The sequence below is a fragment of the Lissotriton helveticus genome, chromosome 1_2 (genome assembly GCF_964261635.1).
Source record: "Lissotriton helveticus chromosome 1_2, aLisHel1.1, whole genome shotgun sequence".
Lineage (NCBI taxonomy): Eukaryota > Metazoa > Chordata > Amphibia > Caudata > Salamandridae > Lissotriton > Lissotriton helveticus.
Genome location: NC_136058.1, coordinates 249,923,275 through 249,944,519, shown reverse-complemented (window position 1 = coordinate 249,944,519; position 21,245 = coordinate 249,923,275). Strand labels below are relative to the sequence as shown.

Genomic DNA, 21,245 nt, shown 5'->3' with positions numbered 1-21,245 from the left:
ACCAACTCTGCACCAATTTATTCGCTGCTATTCTTGCCGGTTTGCTATCCCATAGGAGAGCTACAACATCCAAATTCACTGCTCTAAAATTTGAGACAGGGACTAAATATTGCGTATGGTGTAGGTCATAAAGAAATCTGGTCAGGGACATCATTTTAAAGAGAGCAGCTCTACCTAGTATGGTGAGTGGTAGTGCTTCCCAGTGCTTAATATTGCGCTTCAGTTTTTGCAGAGGGGCGTGTAAGTTAAGTGTTAAAAATGTGTCGCGATCCGATGTTACATGTATGCCAAGGTACTTAAAGCTGTCTGTGACTATTTGAACCTTGCAGCCTTTGGGGAGTCGCGGGGGCGGTCCATGTAATATGTACACCACCGACTTGACCCAGTTAATGGTATATCCGGAGACTCAACTAACTGTTATCGTTTTGTCTATAGATTACATTGTAAAGAATGTGAAAGGGAGAGAAAAACAGAACATCCCTTTCACTATCAACAGACATCAGCATGCAATTATATTACTGGATTCATCACTGAGGCAAAAATCTGCAACAGTTCGTGGGGCAGATTTATAAGACCCTTACAACACTTTTACGGGTCACTTTTGTGGCGCCGCGGCAGCGTAAACCATGCACCACGTTGCGACTTATTTACAACGTGACGCATCTAGGCAGATGCGTCACATTGTAAAGAACTGCGCCACATGAAACCTGTGTCAGGTTTCATGAGGGCATTCCGTCGCAGTGTGGGCGTTCTGTCGGAGCAGGCTTGAAGCAGGCGTAAGGTGTGACACACCATGTTGGAGATAGGCCGGGTTGGAACAGTGCTGGAGTTGTGTCGTGCCCGCAACATGACTCTCGCAGTGCGCCAACCTTACGCCGGCAGATACATTACGCATCTGCCTCTCCGTGTGCCATGGCGCGCCGCATTGTAAATGCGGCACATCCATGGTGGCCCACGGGTAGTTTTGCATGACGCATCTTTCTTGGCGCATCCCTGCTGATTTCAGGGATGCGCCAGAAGTTGTAAATCTGCCCCCAAAAGCTTAAAAAAGCTACAGTAATCATTGATTTGGTCCTTTTCATGGAAAACAAAAAACAGTAAAGATTTACCTCTTTCAATTGAGGGTGTTTCAAAGGATAAAATACATTTTTAAGCTCCAACATAGGACTCAACTTATGTCCGCAAGGGGGGAGTACGGAAATTCTGCTTATGTGGGTCTGCCAAAATAATCACTGAACAAATTGCAGATAGTACAACATGCTGCAGTCAGAATTGTTTTTCATCCCTATCTGGAGATTTTCCACATAATACTGAGGCTATTATGTTGACATTTGTATATACAAATCAAACATGAAACAGGAATGTCTACTTCTGTCATGTGGCAGGAGCTGAGATGACTCCGAGTAAGCCGAACAGGGCAGGGAAATACGAGAATGCAAAAACAGCAAATAGGCATACATTGATCATTCTTGAGAAATCTAATGGAACAGAAACCTCAGCTGTTTCTATGCTCTAATACCTCCAGTTATTCGAACTAGCCATATTTATCATTTCGCACCTTTGTGGCCTTTCATTAGACTCTTAATTTGTTTCAATTGTCTCTAGTTAAATTACGTAAGGCTTTTGGGACAACAGCATTGATTTTTTTGCCAAAGTTAGCATTCAATATTTATTCTATAGATCTGTACAAAAATGAGCACACCCAAATACCCGTTCAGCTCTACAACAGTGTCCCTAGTATGGAAACTGGGAAGAGATTATGAGAAGAGTGAGAAACAGAGGTTGCCATTTGTAGGAGAGATAAGGATGGAGCGAGAAGACCGATCGGAATCCTTCAGACAGCTCAGTTAGCCTATAATTCAGCAAAAATAGATAATATCCAAACCTGCATGAACAGCATGGATTTAGCAACAACCATCCTCAGTTACCAGGACCAAAGAAAGTGGAGCAATGTATTTAGGTTATCCCGGGACACTTGTACTCAAGATGAACACATCTGCAATCATAGACTGTAGCATAAAATATAACAAGGTGAAATTTGCTGTGATGGAGCAGAAGCATCTGTTGAGGGTGAAAACTTCGCCAAGGTACCAGCATCTGTTTAAGGTGCACATACCCATGGGTATTATTTGAGGCACTAAGAGTGTGTCTTTCTAGACCATAGTGAGACTTGGGTTCCTAGAGGGTGAATTTCCCCGTTATGGACAGGGGTAAAGTAATATCATGACTGCATTCTCATGGAGCCTCCTGTCTACCTTGCACTTCACAGAAGCAGGCACAACCTGCAATATATTAGTTGCTTGAAGAACCCTCAATATTGCTGTGGCACCTTCCCTTCATATAGTTCCTACAAGGCACTGCCTCTTTAACCATTTTCCTTTTGGTTACTTATGACTGTCTTCACCTTCTATTCCATAGTCATCACTTGGAACCTGTAGGAAATTAATTGAGGAGGGTGAACCCCTCCTCAAGCAGCAACTACAATCCTTGTTAGAGTGAAGTCACAAGCAAACCCTAAACTAACCTGTGCTTAACCCTCTGGTATCTTGGCACAGAGCAGTCAGGCTTAACTTAGAGGCAATGTGTAAAGTATTTTTGCGGCACTTCATACAGTAATAAAGGGAAAAAACATCACAAGAAAAATCCCACACCTATTTGGAAAAGTAGAGTAATGTCTAATAAAGAGTTTAACACCGAAACAACAAACAAACAATTAGTAGAGCCCAGGATGTGCAATTATACAGCTTAAGTGAAAATAGCACCAAAAAGCACAAGGCACCAACTGCGGTTATTTCGTCGTAGGAGACCGGGTAAAAGTCACAAGTTCAGGTGGAGTGTAGGCCTAATACAGGGAGAAGGATAGCCCACTGAAAGAGTTACCTTTACAGTCTAGCATAAAGAGTTCCATTCAAAATAGGGGGGTCTGCTAGGAGTAGAGGGAGCATTGCAGCTTGTCGTTAAAGTAGGGTGGGCATTGTGGATGGTTGTCCCTGTGGTACGAAGTTCCTATCAGTATTGTGGATGGTCCTTGCTTGTGTTTCGCATTGACAGTCCCTGTGAGTGGTCAATGTTGTGGAGCGAAGAGTTGGTTCACCTGAACTTCGTTGGTGGTGGGTGCGATTGGCAAGGTTTTGTCATCAATGGACCCATTCGTGTTCATGAAGAGCCCAAGAAACTTCAGGGGAGATCCACTGAGGCCACACCAAGGGTCCAGACCCTAAGGGGCCCCACTTGGGGGTTGGCAACTCACTCCAGCAGTGGCCAACAGGGCTCAAGCAGGTCCGGTGCAGGTTCATTTGCAGTTCTAGGCAGCAGGTTAGCTGGGCATTTGAAGGAAGTCTCTGGAGCTTGCTATGTCCCTGTTGCTCAGAAAAGGAGTTCAGCTGGTTGACCCTTGGAGTCACTTCAGACTGGGATGAAAGGTGCAGGTGCAATCTTCCTTCTCAGCTAGCAGAGTAGCAGACATAATAGCAGCACAGATTCAGGGCAGCAGAATGACAGTCCTTCTCACAGCAAAACAGCACAGCAGACCTCTGGCAACAAAGCAGCACAGCAGTCCTTGTTTTGTACTATCCACAGGTCCAGGAGTGTCATGAAGAGTTGGTGTTTGAGGTCCAAGCAGTATATCTGGTGCATCTTTTGAAGTGCACATATTTTCTACCTCCCCCGCTCTGACTCCAGACTAACTACAGGGGGCATGCAATCCTTTATGTAAAAATAGGACACATCCTATTCAGGTGTAAGTGGGGATGTGACTAACTGCACCATCCCATCCTACCAGTGATGGCCCGTCCAGGCACACTTAAGCTCTTTACTGTCTGTAGCTTTCTAGGAGGAATACACAAAGACCAGCTGCCAAATACGCCCATTCATGTGGCACAGAGACTAGCTGCGGGCAGTAAATAGCTAAGGCTGGAAAATACCCACTTTCTAAAAGTGAGAAAGAACCTGTGACTATGTCCTAGACATCGAGTGCACTACATGAAAATTCTCTCAGATTAGAGTGTAAACAAAATTAAATCAATGTATCATGGTCCAAATCAGCGAATGCTGAAAGTCACCAACAGCCTCTCGGTGCCAGTGAGTTAGCGAGCATGCAATGAAGATAGTGATTTTTGTCTACTCGATATCCACAATGTCCCTCAATGTACATGTTCCCTAAAATTCACAAGAGTTTGAGTGATCCACTTTTTAAGGCCCATTGTCTTAGGGTGTGGGTCACTTCATGAACCTCTTGGTCACTACTTGGACTCTTTTCTTCAGAACATTGTACAAGCAGGCAATACATATCTAAAGGATACTAGTCATCTCCTACAATTGCTACAGAATATTATGCTACCTGATTCGACAGAAGTCTGGCTGTGCGCTATTGATGTGGTAGCATTGTATTCCACACTCTGAGGGAATCAAGGCAGTAGAATGGGCTCTTCTCCGACGAGATGATTTACAAGTAAACAATTTTTTTAAACTTGAATTACTCCAATTTTCATTGTATCACAGCTACTTCAAATGGAAAGACAAATATTTTCTTCAGTCCAATGGCACCTCAATGCATTTTTCTGGGGCCCCCAGCTATGCCAATATTTTTATGATGAAGTTTGAGTCCGGACATATTCTAGCAGACAAAGATTGGAGCGACAACCTATTAATTTATCGCAGATACATAGACGATATCCTTATTATTTGGCATGGCACTTCAGTCACTCTTAGAGAAAACTTACAGCTCTTGAATACCAAACACCCCCGCATTAAGTTCAGTTTTAACATGGATCAACTTTGTTTATCATACTTTAATGTCATAATTGACATTGAGGGTAAAGGCATCAAGACCTCTTTATTCAAGGAACAAACTGATCGGAACAATACTATAGTTTCCATCCTTAGTCTCTTTAGAAACCCTTGCCCTATTCACAATTTTAATGAGGTAAACGCATCACATCAGATGCTTCTCAACTTCCTGTGGTTCTTTAAGAATGCAAGGCAGGATTTAAGTAGCAAGGTTACCCAAATGAAATATTAGATGAAGTTGAACACTGTGTGCAAGGTTTGCAAAGGGGCAACTTAATGCAGAAAAGACTTAAAGAATCTATTGAAAGAAAAGTCTTTGTGTCAACTTTTTCAACTTCCTCTCCAGTCATCAAAAATTTGATTCTGATACGTTGGTACTTACTTCAATTAGAACCTGAGTTTCATGGCATTTTTTTGCAACCTTCCATTCTTGCTTACAAAAGGTTGCAGAACCTCAGAGAGCTTTTATCTAAACCAGTCTCACCTTCAGTATCTGAACATAAAGGCATGGGCCCATGTCATAGTCGTTCAAATTGCAATAATACGCTGGTGGACAGCAATATCACTCATTCCTTGTCTGGTAAACTGATTAAACTACAATTTACAGCCGATTGTAATAGTCATCATGTCATTTAGGCTATTTGTTGCCCATGAAGTTTATACTATGTGGGCAAAACAGAAAGAACTTTACGTACCCACATTACCGAACACAAAACCGAGTAAGACCAAGAATTTAAACTCACCACTGGCAGCTCATTAGCTTTATCATCATCACTCCATTGCCCAACTGAGATTCACCATTCTGTAGTGGTGAAACCTCAGGTGGACAGAGACATGTCCAAATTACTGCCACAACATGAGACATATTGGATTCTTTTTCTTGATACAATGACACCTAGAGGCCTCAATGAAAGGATAGACTTGTCATGTTTTCTGTAGCACATTAACATTCACTTTGTTTTTTTGATCATATTCATGTCATTCTGTCTTATCCAATGTTCCTTTCATTTTTTTATCTTAGCCAATTCTCTTCTTCATTTATTTAGTTCATATGCTGTCCTTTGTCTACCTACAATTGCATTGTTCATTCTTTCACATTAGCACAGTTCATTTGACCGAGTATTGAATTAGCTCTTCCTTATTGTATGAGGATTAGTTCATGAGGAAGTTTCATTTAAATGTGCCGCTAATACTGTGTCTTTTATCTGCTTGTACACTTTCATTTGACTGTGTCATGAATTTACCTTTGTACCTGCAGGCTCCATCCATCTTGAAAGTACACTATGTATTTCCTGTTAAGATATTTTTACTCAAACGTGTTGCTAACATTGGATCTTTCAGATGTAATTCCATTGTTAGTATGTTCTATGTTTGTTGTTTTTCAATTGCTATTTTCCTTAAGTTCTGTCCTGACATTTTATGTGACATAAGTTTTGACAGGCCTTCAGAAACATCATGCATCTGGGTAGAGATGTTTCATATCTTTGTCTTCATTAATAGCATGTATTTTGAATTTTGTATGTTGGTCATGTTTACTTTCCCTTAAGTAAGCTCACTGCTTTTCTGATCCCCAATCGTTTTTTGTTTACTGCCTTCATACAATTTATGCAATGACCATCGTTTCACCACCTTATCACCACCTTCTGCTGTTTTTTCTTATTTTATCCCTCTCCGTTTCTTTCTCTATCTTCTCCTTTGAGTACCTTTGGCACTTACCATTTTGTTCACAAGCTATCTATATTGATAGCTCCTGTCTCCCACTTACACGCAGAGTTTTGTATTCAGCCCACATCGTTTTTCACTTCGGGACACAAACTTCTATTTGTATCCGGTTCAATTTTGTCACGTCATGTATCTAGTGCATGCATCACTAACTTCATTGCATGCTCGCTCACTCACTGGCACCAAGAGGCTTTTGGTGACCTTAAGCATTCGCTGATTTGGACCTTCATCAAATCGTGTCGGTAAGCATCGGTCTCCGACCATCACATTTGTTGGAAAGACGCCTCCTTATTTCGCACTCATTTTCGTGAAATCTTTTGGTACGTAGAACATAGTCCACGGACATTGTGACAACACTTTTTTGCTTGGAAGTATGCGTTTTTTGTCATTTTGCTCGGAGTTTTGATTTTATATACTTTCACTATGCAGTCACTTGTAGTTTGTCACACTTGTTTCTAAAACTTTTAACCTACACATTCGTCCCAAACTACTTTCACCAGCTTTGGATTTGATGCATTGGTGCACTTAATTTTTCATTTTTAGCGCATGACTTATTTATTATTGGTAGGAACTTAGCGTACTTTTATTTAGTCTAGTAACCTCCTTCGGTCTCTATCATATATCAGCTAATTCTCAGTTGCTGGCACAAACATGTATTCTTGGTTACTTTTTTTCAGGGTTCCTCTGATGACCGTTTATGTCATTGTTATAGCATTATGGCCTTATATACTGTATGTATAGTAATATTGATGATTTTTTTGCCTATAAACCCCCCTGACGAAGGGCTATTGTTCAAAGCCCGAAATGCATTGGGATTAACACCTATGGAATGTCTGTCACCATCCCACGCAAGAACTTTGTGTTGTTCATCTGCTCAATGAATACATTGATGACCTATGGTTAACACCTGGTTCCAATTCTTCTAATAAGATGGACTCATGTGAAAATGGATACGTGTTTTAACGTTATTTGCAAAGTATTGGTTTTTGAATGTTTGATAATTCATTGATTGCATTTTGTTTACACTCTCATCTGAGAGATTTTTCATGTACTGTATCCGATGTCTAGGACATAACCTCGGGTTCCTTCTCATTTTCCAAGAATCAGGAGGTATAGGAAGACCCTCCACTGACGGTGCACACACCAATAGTCTACTTTTGTTAACATTGCTTACTTGACTTGGTAGCATATATTTTGTATACAAGTGCAGTACCCAGTTTATACCCTTTTTCACACTTTTTAAAACTGGCTTTTTCAAAATTGTAACCAACAATCTGACTCTACTGTAAAAGCACATTTTTCATTTCAGTTTTAAAAACACCAAACATGAACTGCTACCTGTTCTCATTTGGAAGTTACAGAGTATTACATGTAATAAGGTAACTCCAATGTTATCCTATGAGAGAAACAGGCCTTGCAGTAGTGAAAAACAAATTTGAGAGCTTTTCACTAGCAGGATATGTAATCGGATATTACATGTCCTACTTTTCAAATACAACGCACCATGTCCTGTGGACATTTTGGGGCCTACCCTAAGGGTGACATATGTATTAAAAAGGCAGATCTGAATCCACAAAAGGGCAAAATGTCAGTTTAAAACTGCATCCACAGGCTGCAGTGGCAAGCCTGAGATAGGTTTGCAAGGCTTCAAAGTGTGTGGCACAAAAACACCTGCAGGCCAACTAGTACCATTTAATTTACAGGCCCTAAGTGTATGTAGTGCAGCTTTACTATGGTCATATAAATAGATGAAATATACCATTTTGGGATAAGTCAATATCATGTTTTAAGGAGTGAGCACACACTTTAGCACTGGTCAGCAGTGCTAAAGTGCACAGAGTCCTAAGGCCAACAAAAACTTGAAGGAGTAAGGCAAATACTTTGTGGGAAGACCACCATAAGATTGACCAATATTAATTTCCCTAGCTCTCAACAGTCAGCATCCTCAGCACAACATGCTGCAACCAAAAACCAGAAACTGAGCAGGCTGGCTCGAGTCGAGATCTTTGTGATTTCTACCTCTTCACCATTCAGTTAAGGTATCAAAGAGAATATGCAGATGATTTCTGTGCATGGAAAAATGAGAATGATCATGTCATTTTAAATATGGAATTGTCCAACTTTCAACCCTTGCCTAATCTACAATGCTGTTGAAATACAAATTGAAAACATGATGGGCATAGATGTTTCCTCGGTACACAAATATAGTAATTTCAAAAATGACAGTAAGAGTTCCATTTTGGCCAAAAACATCTGTGTATTATTACCAGCACAGACCTTGACCATTTTTCCAACTAAAAACTACTTTTCAATCTAGCAGGACTGGTATAGCTTAGTCCTCTTGACTGCATCAACGCAGTGTGGAAGGCCATGAAAACAGTTAGCATGGTACATCAAGCAAATAGGCAGCCACGTTTGCAGTGGAAGGAATATCTATTGTTTCAATGTTGTCATCAGACAGTAGGATGGGTGACATTGACAACTAAGTGGTCAGATTCAAGGATGATCAGATGGGTTGATGTCCATGCAGTGAGATATATAGAACAAGGGAACCCCAAATTAAGCATCACAAAAACTACATTTTTGAAACATTACTATCGACCTCAGAATGTTCTGTTCTGCATGCTGGTTGATTGTGTGGCATGTAGAGGACTGGACCTCAATCACTTTGTTCATCCTCTTTAAAGACTTTACAGCTGGATCAGGGCATTTAAAGTGTTGTCAGAGATGTCTAAATGTAAAGGGTCTGTAGTAATTTTCCCTATGCATAGTTCAAAGTAAAAGTACCCAAGTGGGTGTTAGAGTTATGAGACAAAGTGCTATGATCACCTCTACAAGGGCATCACCTCTACAAGAACATTTCCTATGGTCAAACTAAAAGGATAAATAAAGAAAACAACAGCTTTGAACCAGTAGAACACTTTGGCTAGGATACAAGTCAGAGTTAAAAGGGAATCCATGCATGGACATCATGTAACTTTCGGGTGTGGACAATAAACCAATGTAGAGGCAAGTTAACTGGCATGGGGATGCTCTGGTATATTATATTGTAGTGACATATTAAGTTGAGAAACTGAGGGCTACCATGTATTCCCCTAGAAACTGAGTAATATGCCTTCTAAATTCATGAATGAGATTCATCACAAGATCAGTTGGTTACTTATTACAAATACATTTTGGTTAAAAGAAATTCTTCTTTAGAGTCTGAGATAAGAAGAACTAGTCAAGGTAATTTGAATAGTGGATTTTCGTATATAAAGAGAACATTCCAATCAATTTCATAAGTTCAATGGATAGTTCTCTTTGTATATTATGTAGGCGTCATAGGACAGCCACTGTTGCATAGAATAGGTAGGAAACTATGGGGGAATCTAGAAAAAATGTTGTACCATCAAAAAGTAAAGGGAAAGCATGAATGGCTGGTGAATTGAAAGCGAGTACAAACTTGACAAGCTGATGATAAGAGGAACATGACATCTTAGTTCGGAAGGAACTTTGTCATCTAAAATAGTAAAGGCATCTCTGAAGTAATGTATCTGTACATTTTAGCATTTTGTTCCAGAAATATTAGACCATTTGTAATGGGCTGATATAGGCATATCCTGTCATCGTCAGACACATTGGACTCAACAAACTATCCTACGCCGACGACACCCAGCTCATCCTCTCACTCACTAAGGACCTCCTCACCACCAGACTCATCTTCCAGTAAGGAATGAAGGACTTTGTGGACTGGATGAGCAGCAGCTGCCTGAAGCCTAACTCGTACAAGACAGAAGGTCTCGTCTTTGGACCCTCCCCCTCTGTATGGGACAACACCTGGTAGCCAACAGCTCTCGGAAGCCCCCGACCCCCACGGAGCATGCCCGGAAACTCAGCATCATACTCTACTCGTCCCTCACATAACCCGACAGATCAATGCCGCCGCCTCCACATGCCTCTGCATCCTTCGCAAGATCTTCAGATAGATCCCCACGAATCAAGAAAGACTGTCACCCACGCACTAATAACCAGCAGACTGTAATACGGAAATGCCCTCTACACCGGGATCAACAAATCGCTGCTCCACAAGCTCCAGACCATACAGAACACTGCAGCCAGACTCGTCTTTGCCATCCCTCGACATGTGCGCATCATCCAACACCTACAAGTCCTCCACTGGCTCCCCATTGAGAAGAGAGTACTCATCAAGATACTCCCCCACGACTACAAATGCCTCCACAACACAGAATCCCAATATCTCAATGAAAGAATCTCCTTCCACGTACCCAAGAGAAACCTGCAATCAGCCGACTTCACACTCTCCGAAACCCCACACATTTTCAGAGCCAGAATTGGTGGAAAAGTCTTGTCCTACATCGCAGCAAAGACCTGTTATGAGCTCCTGATCAACATCATACGCGCTCCTAATCTGCACATCTTCAGAAGGACCCTCAGGACCTGGCTCTTCGACTGACCGAAGCTGCACCCTCCATCCCCCCAGCGCCTTGAGACCCTCACGGGTGAGTAGCGTGCTTCACAATTCCTTGATTGATTGAATTGTAACATAAACCATATAAGTGAGTTAATTCAAATAAAAAATTATAACGCACTTTGCTCATCAGGTCAACATGATGTCAGTCATTCAGTTCAGTTAGCTCTCTGACCAGAATTACAGGAGCTGCTATGAGTTTGTCTTCCTTGCCCCAACAGACCTGGACTAGTCAGTCTCTCTTCCACCTCATTTGTAAAATTATTCATGTGTTGCCCGTAGATGCTAGCACACATCTGCCGCACAGATTGCCATCTGATGTAGAAGTATGATTGAAATGAGCATGTTATGTTACACAGGAAAGGAAAAGCCTTGTACCCATTGTTTGCTCCTTGAATCTACTCCTAATGTGTTGCAAAAGCACAATATCTCTTCCTATTTAAATCATGATTGGGCACAAAGATGTTATAGTGACTAGATCATCCTTTCAATAAAAGCTAGAGCAGGAAACTGACACCAGTGATAATGCAAGTGTTATGGAGATATCAAGAGTCCAGACAAACTAATTTGGCTGGTATAAACAGAAACTATAGGCCACGTGATGTACCTGTCTGACACCCCTTTACCTTTCTACAAGTATCAATAACATCATTCAGCTTCCTAATGACTTTACGATGTCATATGTAGTACCCCTCTGAAATAAGTGTTTTGTGTCTTCTTTTACACCTCTAATGCAAACATTCTTTTTACTGGAATCCTTATTTCTACTCTCTGCTTCAAAATAGTCAGAATCCAATTTTTGGTGCCATAAAATTAGCTTTATTTGGAACCATGCAAAGAATAGTCAACCTCACAGTTTGGAAAGCATGTGAATTCTATCATTCAGAGACTGTACTGAGATAATAGGCAACCTGAACACAATGTTGTGGAAAAGGCTGACTACTTGTTGCATCTATGCATGAGCTTCTTGATGACTACTTGTTGCCTTTATGCATGAGCTTCTGACTTAGTATCCTTAACTGGGGGTAATACTCACCCCTTATAATGTCACTTAGCTCGATGTTCTGCAGTACAATACGTTTGTATTCAACACAGATCCTTTAAACAATTCTCAAACAAACGTTGGCAAAGTCAATGTGATTTACATTTCAACATCTACTGCTAAAACCAAAACGTCTTGCTTGTTACTGAAATTTCAAGGCAGACAAATTGGCATTTGCACACTCAGACCCATTCATTACCATTGTAAAAGTCTGCATCTGCCAAAGACACAAGATTTAAATAAATAGAAATCAGTCAATAGCACATAATCCAAATTGGCATTTGTTTTGTTAAGCTGCAGGCAGTCATTCCTGACTCAAGCTGCAATATGGTAGACCATTAGTATAGGTCTCTTAAGTTAGATATAAGTCTTCACTGTAGCAGCCTGCAGTACCTTAGGTTATGATTAGAGGGTGACCGTGTGTCAGTTGTGGCAGACACAAGTTGTTCCTATGGAATCCTGCTGTACCTAGTGCTGTTTTGAGGAGTCCCTCCAGTTAAAAATAAGTCCTTTTTGTAGCAGGCTGCAGTAATATAGGCTGTTACTAGATTTACGTAGAGTCAGAGAAAAATATATGCTGTTAATAAGCTTCACTATATGAAGCATCTAGTTGAGGTCCCACAGCAATCCACCACTTCCTTCTCAATCTCTGGATACCAGAGAATTATGAACACAACAGACACCCATGAATACCAAATTTTGTTGACTTTCAACAAGATAGTGACAATGATTTTAACTCTCTCACTCATTTCTCATCAGTATCTACTGAAATGACTGAACAATTGCTCCTGAAAACTAAATTTGTGTCACTCTTAGATCCCTGCCCACGTCGTATAACACATTTAACATTTAATGAATAGGCATGACTCTTCCCCACATTTGCAAACTGTTGTTATCTACAGCAGAGGTACCAGCAAGTTGGAAGCATGCTCTAATACATCTTTAAAAAACAGTGGGAGTTTTAAGCAATTCAAATCCCATTTATCAATACTGCCTTTTCCACCAAAAGCCTTATAAAAAGAGGTTAATAGTCTCAATAGATTGATCCACATTGACACCTGATCCGTCTCAGTTGGGCTTTAGACCTTTAGGTAACACTGAGTCTACTCGACTATCATTTTCTGAAATTCTATGGCCGAATATGAGCAACGCTGGGCAAGGGTCAGAAAGCTGCCTTAACTTTGTTAGACTTCAGTACAGCCTTTGACACAGTGTCACCTACCATTATTTTATAGCAGATATATGCAGGGCAAATCACTAAATAGGCATACATCTTCCATAATGTCAAGAATGCAGGCTATCCAACTTGTTACTTTTTGCTCACTCTCTCGCCCTGTATTAGTTAGGGTTCTTCAGAGCTCACAATTGATTTTTTTATGCTGACAATATTCAGATCGTAATTTCTGTCCATGGCCGGGAACTTTACACACTGTATGCTGAGCTGGCCTCCAGGATCTCTGTTAACTCCCTAAAGTTGAATGTGGAAAACATGGAGGTTCTCATTGTCAGAGCCCCCTCCTCTGTCTGACCATTGGTGAAGGATTAAAGCATAATAATCGTTTGCAAACTGACATGTTCAACGATATTTAATAAAGGGGTTTCTAGTTTCTATTTGAGATTACTGTGTAAAATCCTGCCACTTCTTCTAATGGATGAAAAACAACAATTGATGGACAGAATGCAGAACAATGTCATACATTCACCCCATTCCAGTTTTAACCCAGCCATATGCAAATCAGTCTTGACCCTGCACCCAGTAGGTGCAGTCCAGCCCGAACTGCCAGGCCTGGTCCTCCCAGACGTGGGTCCCTTGCTCACTTTGCCACTGGATTCAAGCTAGCCTGGCTGTTGAGGGCTGTTAATCCAAAACCGGTCCCAGGATGCTTGTTTATGGTCAAGGGAAGACATGGCTTGGCAGTTCAGTCTGGACTGTTTCCATGAGGCACAGGGTCAAGACTGATTTGCATATGGCTGTGTCTGAACTGGGGTGGCGAAGTGAGCTAAACATTGATGATGGATTCAACCCAGATCTGTGACTGGGGGTGAGTGTCTGAAAAGTTTCAGTGCTCCGTCCATCATCTCCTTGTGTTTGCTCTGTTCCCCATAAGTTGGCAGGGTATTCCCAGACGTGGGTCCCTTGTTCACTTTGCCACTGGATTCAAGCTGGCCTGGCTGACGAGAGCTATTAGCCCGAAACTGGTCCCAGGATGCTTGTTTCCGGTCCAGGGAAGACATGGCTTGGCAGTTCGGTCTGGACTGTTCCCATGAGGCACAGGGTCAAGACTAATTTGCATATAGCTGTGTCTAAATGGAGGTGGCGAGGTGAGCTAAAGAACGATGATGGATTCAATCCAGATCTGTGACTGTGGGTGAGTGTCGGAAAAGTTTCAGCGCTCCGTCCATCATCCCCTTGTGTTGACTTATTCTGATTGAGCACTGTGGGACAGTTGTCTCATCTGGATGACTGTCATTCTTTGTATATCGGTCTCCCTTCCATCTTGCTAAAATATTGCAACTCATTTAGAACAACGGTGCTCAACTATTGTTACATATCTCTTAGATTCAATCTGTATACAAGCATCTACAGACTCTTCAGTGGCTTCCTGTGAAAAAGAAACCATACATAAGGTACAATACATTTTTCACAAGGCTCTTTCGGGCAAAGGTCCATTGGATATTAGGGTTTATATCACCTTCTATTCACCTCCATGCAATCTTTGCTCTTCATCGGCCTGCTCATTTTCCCTCCCCTGCTGGTGGTGCCTCATGCTTCTGTGCCACTAACATCTGGAATGAGCTCCCAATCAATATTAGATCATAAGCCATCCATATGACTTTCAGGAAAAAGGTCAAAACATGTCCTTTTTATTAACATCTATAAACTTGTCTTCTCATGAGTGCCAGGACTCAGCTGTTTGAGTAATAGCTGTACTTTACAAAAATGAAATTCAATTTAATTCAACTTAAGTAACTTCAGCTCATAGAGAGACATTGGCTTCAACATAAATCTGCATATTCCCATTGCTCATCTGATTATCTAATCTTGTTTTCTATGTCCTAAATAAATATGCCAATGCTAGTTTATGATGATAATAATTGTTAGACAGCCTTTGATTACAACTCTTATGTGTACAGGAGTAAGTCATAGTAATATTTATATATATATATATATATATATATATATATATATATATATATCACCAGTCACTTGTATGTACTAAAAGCCAAACTATTAAATATCTAGAATATATTTTAGGTGTTTTGTTAGAAGGTGTTCTGTGCGAGGTGTGCAACAAAACAACCACCAGTGTGTAGGGTAAGGACAGTGTCTGGATTTAGTGATGCGGATCAAAGAGGAGGGGGAAATGCAAAGTTAAAATGGAGAGCAAGGAAGGTAGGGATGACAGGGACAGTGAGAATTCAAACAAGAAGGGGACTATTTGTACTTGGAAGTATAGGATTAATTCTTGAATACCATGACCAAAATCTAATGAGAACAGTAAATGGAAAATGTAATCTTCGAGGAAATTCTAGGACATGACAGCTCATTTAAACAAATCCTAACCCAGAAGAGAACCTAGTGGTGGCTTTAGCTGAGTCATAAGTACAGTATGATGAAGGAAGTTTAGCCAATGTATGTTCCTCTGGATTTAACATTTCCTCCAGGAATTGGAGGGGATTACAATACCACCCAACCAGCCTTTTAACATTGTTATTTGTCACATTATCAAATACACAAAGGAGTAATACTGATGAAGTGGAAACATTCTTCAGATATATATTCAAAAACTTGATGTTAAATACGAATGGAAATAAAATGTGAGTACCTCCACAGCAATTTGTTGAGCCCAGACTTCTTTTGCTGATCTACAGGAATCAAGAAGAGGAAAACATGTGCTCAAACAAAAGCTGTTAACACCATTGTCCTCACAAATCAATATCACTATAACATGGATTGGTGTTTTGTTACAATAGTGAATCAGAAGGTCTGGGTATTCTCTATTATGTTTCCTTGAGTTCAAGTTCTCCAAACGTTCACATAACATAACACCTCCTAGAAATAAGTTCAAAGTTCACATAACACAGTATTAGTTTATACTCTAACTCAGCAAGATACATTAAAAAACGTAATTTTGCTTTGTTCTGACATACCTTTACAATTGTCTACTAAAGGAATCAAATTCACCTGTAATGTTTCCTTCACTTGCAGAGAGTGTCAGGTGACTGGGATGAATCCTAATGGCTCACCTAAGGCAAATCACGTATACAAGAGGGTATTGCCTGTAATACTATTCTCTTAGGCATGGGAAGAGATTGGTAAAAAGCCATGATTAGTCCCTTACTCTTCCTTTCTGCCTTTTGAAGCCAGCACTATGTGATGACAAAGCAAATACTTGAAGGGGTGCCTGTAACATATCAGGAAATGAACAGGGAACAAAACTAATATTGTATGGTGCCACTTTGAACAGAGCAAGCACTCATTACTAACTTGCATGCAAACGATGATGAACATTGTGGGTCCTTGGCTAAGTTATGTTGGAGAACATTGGGGCATCTGGTTATTGGGGGCGAATAATAGCAACACTTTCAGTTTCAAATCCTAACTATAAAATGGACAAAGACAATGTAAAGAACAGTATAAATCAAGGACTTGAAGGTAAAAAACTGCCCCACACACTTTATCAAGAGTATCTATCCCAGAGTAAAGACGTGTTCATGGAATGGGTAGGAACATATGAAATGAGGATCATCATACATTTGTTCAGCTTTTCCCTGTCAAACACTTTCAACTCATTTTGTTGGCCCTAAGCCCCCAGCCTAGAGTGGAGCATCTTTAAGATGAATAGCTGATGAGGAGCCTGAGAGTTCCTTACACTCTTCACAAACCTTTCAAGGAATAGTCCAATTGTGTGTATTCTTTCATTTGCCTCTTTAAAGATAAGGAAACTCCCTTTTTATTCTAGAAACAGTTAATGAAATATAAACTTACTTGTAGGAAGGTCCACATCTCACGTATCCCTAAAGATATATGTAACTGTACAGACATAAACATGTCTGCTGTTTAGAAACATAGATGTTTACAACAGGAGCTTTTAATAGAAGGGTCCACTCTTCTTTATTCCAGCTTAAGCTTTGCTTTTGCTACCCATTGGACTTTGAAATCTGCCGTGTAGCTATGCATTTACATGGATGAAGGTAAAAAGCAATGCTCTCAATGTGCTTTTGGTAAACATTTTTCCATTTCCAAACCTTTCTAGAACCCATCGTCTTTGGAGACGTGATCCTTTAGAAACAAGCAATATCCCATTGGTTTCCAAGATTTCCATTCCAGAAGGTTGGTCACATTCCGATATACCTGTATCATTACCTGGCGCCAAGGGCAATGCTTTCTTTCAGGGCCATATGCCTACACTCCACTGATGAGCAACAGTGATTCTGCTAATAAGACAGGAGATAATGACCATCTGCAAGTTGGCTGCTGTTTTCTGAAGTATACTACCTGCACATGAATTACTATATGTAATCCATCTCTTGGTTCCTTAATCTTTTGGGTATACAGTACACACTTATCACATGCTTGAATCTGCACACTGGGCAGAGGCCATACTAGACTCGCTCACCTGTTTCAACTGACAATTTCTTTACAACCACCTATATTGATTCAGAAAAACATGTGTTCCGTACCAGACCTTTACTTTGATCATTTAATACCCTTGAAAATGCAGACTAATGGCAAAATAATTATCAGCTAAGCAGTACATGATGTCGCTCTCTATCACTACTCAAAATCCCCTGATATCCTATGCATCATAATAACTCATATTTATGCCACCATATGCAATGCGGTTCACACAGGTTAAGACAACACACTCCTTGATAGAGTCAAAGGCAGAAGTGGAGGGGTGCCATTCATCTATAAATATATAACTCCCTTGTTACTCATCCCTACCAGAGCACAACTATGCTTTACTGCCTCTAAAACTGCCAGTGAGGCACACAGCCTTATCGCGACACTGAAGGTTGAGCGAGAATCGTTCGACACAAACCACACAGAAAATCATATTTCTCAGCACTTGCTATGTTACTTGACATCTTTTAAATGACGTGGTTACATGGTAAAAGGAACAAATGATGGATGGAATATTGAACAATCAAACATTCACCCCTATTCACAAAAATCTGTGTTTAATCCATCGCTCCTTTGCTTACCACACCACCCAGGTTTGGACACAGCCATATGCAAATCAGTCTTCACCCTGCCTCTCATGAGAACAGTCCAGCCCGAACTGCCAATCCAGGTCCTCCAAGGACCAGAAACAAGCATCCTGGGACTGGTTATGCGGCATCACTCTTTAGCAGTCAGACTAGCTTGAATACAGTGGTGCACCGAGCACAGAAGCATTAACTGGGCACACCTTTCCCATTTGGGGCAACAAAAACAAAAGGAACAAATTATAAACGGAATGCTGGACAATGCAAACATTCACCCCCAGTCATAAAGATCTGGGTTTAATTAATTGTTCTTTTGCCCACCAAGCTACCCAGTTTGGAACCAGGCATATGCAAATCAGCCCTGACCCTGCTCTTCATGGGAACAGTCCAGCTCGAACTACCAAGCTAGGTCCTCCCACAACTAGAAACGAACATCCTGGGAACGGGGTATCACCCCTCATCAGCCAGGCTAGCTTTAATCAAGTTTGGCAGTGAGCACGGGACCCAGGTCTGGGAATTCCCTTCCCGCTTAGGGTATTAAAAGCAAAAAGAACAAATGCAAACATTCACTCTCAGGCACAAAGATCTGGGTTTAATTTGTTGTTTTTCTTCTCACCACCTCCATATAGACCTGCCATATGCAATCAGTCTCGGCCCTCCTCCTCAGGGGATCAGCTCGGCCTGAAATGCCAAGTCAGGCCATCCATGAACGAGAGACAAGCATCATGGGAGTGTTTTCTGGGTATCATCCTTCGTCAGCCTAGCTAGCTTGTATCCAGTGTCGCAATGAGGAAGGGACCCATGTCTGTGTATACCTTTCCCAATTAGGGCAACAAAATGAGAGAGAACAAATGATGGACCGAATGCTAAACAATGCAAGCATTTGCCCCATTCAGAAATATCTGGGTTTATCTCATTGGTTTTTTTGCGCACCACGCCACCCAGTTTGGACCCAGCCATATGCAAATCAGTCATGACCCTGACCCTGCTAAGAATATTGCCGCCATTACCGAGCACACCAGGCCACGCCCACTATCGTGAGGCCACGGCCCCACCAAAGGTATAAAAAGCGCCCTGAATACAAGCGCAATCTAGATACAATTTTCACCATCTCCTGAGGCGGAAGCCGGGAGAACACTTGCCATAATTTTTTTTTAAAACTTGTTGAAACTTACTGTGTTTTTATCGGCACGATCTTCCCCCTGGGCACTAATTCCAGATTCTAACGCACTTGAGTACCCCGTACAGCGGATATTAGCGCTGTTCACGGGCTCTGAAAAAATACTGCCGCCATTACCGAGCACACCAGGCCACTTCCACTATCGTGAGGCCACGCCCCCCTCCAACACCTCCTCTCCTCTATAAACCATGTGTATTCCCGGGACGCGCAGCGGGAACGCCGTCGGCGCGCCGAAGGCGCGCCTAAGACAAGCCCGTCTGCACCCGTCCGCGCCAGGACCGGGCCTAGGGCCATGCCCCCTGATCAAAATCATGTTGATAGAAGAAGATGGATTTATTCCAGTCACGAGATTCTAGCACTGAGACCTTGCGCCACATGCATCCCGATGGATCCACATGAGGAAGGTAAGACATGTCTATCCTGCTCATGAACATTTGCTTTTTCACAGATTAGAGATCAAAATATGACTGAGAACCAACCTAAAATAACAACTTACAGAAAATCACCTATTAAAGCAGGTCTCATCAATGTCAGATCTATGGTCAAGCATAATGTTCACACAGCAGAGTTAATCGAAAGCCAAAATTTAGATCTGCTATTCGTGGTGTGTTACCGCTACAACGCATCTTTTACAACGTAATGCTGTTACAACGCAGCTATTACATCGCAAATACCATTACAATGCATGCCATTACAACGCATGGCATTACATAGCAGATGGTATTACAACGCATACCATTACATCGTAAGTATTGGTAAGTATTTAATTTTTTTTTATTTTATTTAATATGTTATTATTGATTTAATTATTATTAATTATAAAAAAATATTTATTTCGTTTTTAAATATTATAAATTAAATATATTAATTTAAGTATTTTTTAAAATAAGTATGACTATAGGAGTATATGTTTTGGGGTACTGATGTATATGTTTTGGGGTGTTTGGGTATTTTTAGGTTTTAGGGCAGTGTTTGGGTTTTGGGGTACAGGGGTGTTTTTAGGTTTTAGGGCAGTGTTTGGGTTTTGGGGTACAGGGGTGTTTTTAGGTTTTAGGGTAGGGTTTGGGTTTTGGGGTACAGGGGTGTTTTTAGGTTTTAGGGTAGGGTTTGGGTTTTGGGGTACAGGGGTGTTTTTAGGTTTTAGGGCAGGGTTTGGGTTTTGGGGTACAGGGGTGTTTTTAGGTTTTAGGGCAGGGTTTGGGTTTTGGGGTACAGGGGTGTTTTTAGGTTTTAGGGCAGTGTTTGGGTTTTGGGGTACAGGGGTGTTTTTAGGTTTTAGGGCAGGGTTTGGGTTTTGGGGTACAGGGGTGTTTTTAGGTTTTAGGGCAGGGTTTGGGTTTTGGGGTACAGGGGTGTTTTTAGGTTTTAGGGCAGTGTTTGGGTTTTGGGGTACAGGGGTGTTTTTAGGTTTTAGGGCAGGGTTTGGGTTTTGGGGTACAGGGGTGTTTTTAGGTTTTAGGGCAGGGTTTGGGTTTTGGGGTACAGGGGTGTTTTTAGGTTTTAGGGTAGGGTTTGGGTTTTGGGGTACAGGGGTGTTTTTAGGTTTTAGGGCAGTGTATGGGTTTTGGGGTACAGGGGTATTACGACTTTATATAAATTAAATTAATTAAATTATTTTTATTTAATTTAATTAAATTAATAACAATATTTACTTACTGTTTTAAAAATGTTATATTATTTTTATTATTTTAAATTAATTTAATTAACTTTATTACATTTTTTTAAAAAAAAATATACTTACCAATACTTACGATGTAATGGTATGCGTTGTAATACCATCTGCTATGTAATGCCATGCGTTGTAATGGCATGCATTGTAATGGTATTTG

At 41.0% G+C, this 21,245-nt stretch overlaps 1 protein-coding gene across 1 annotated transcript in view; it reads right to left on the bottom strand.

The window, feature by feature from the left end:
• Positions 1-21,245, bottom strand: part of LOC144800466 (vitamin D3 hydroxylase-associated protein-like) — a 504,232-nt gene that overhangs the window by 60,486 nt on the left and 422,501 nt on the right. Inside the window, exon 12 of the mRNA XM_078671682.1 lies at positions 15,851-15,890. Within this exon, the coding sequence (XP_078527808.1) occupies positions 15,851-15,890 (40 nt within the window). The remainder of the gene's footprint in view (positions 1-15,850; positions 15,891-21,245) is intronic.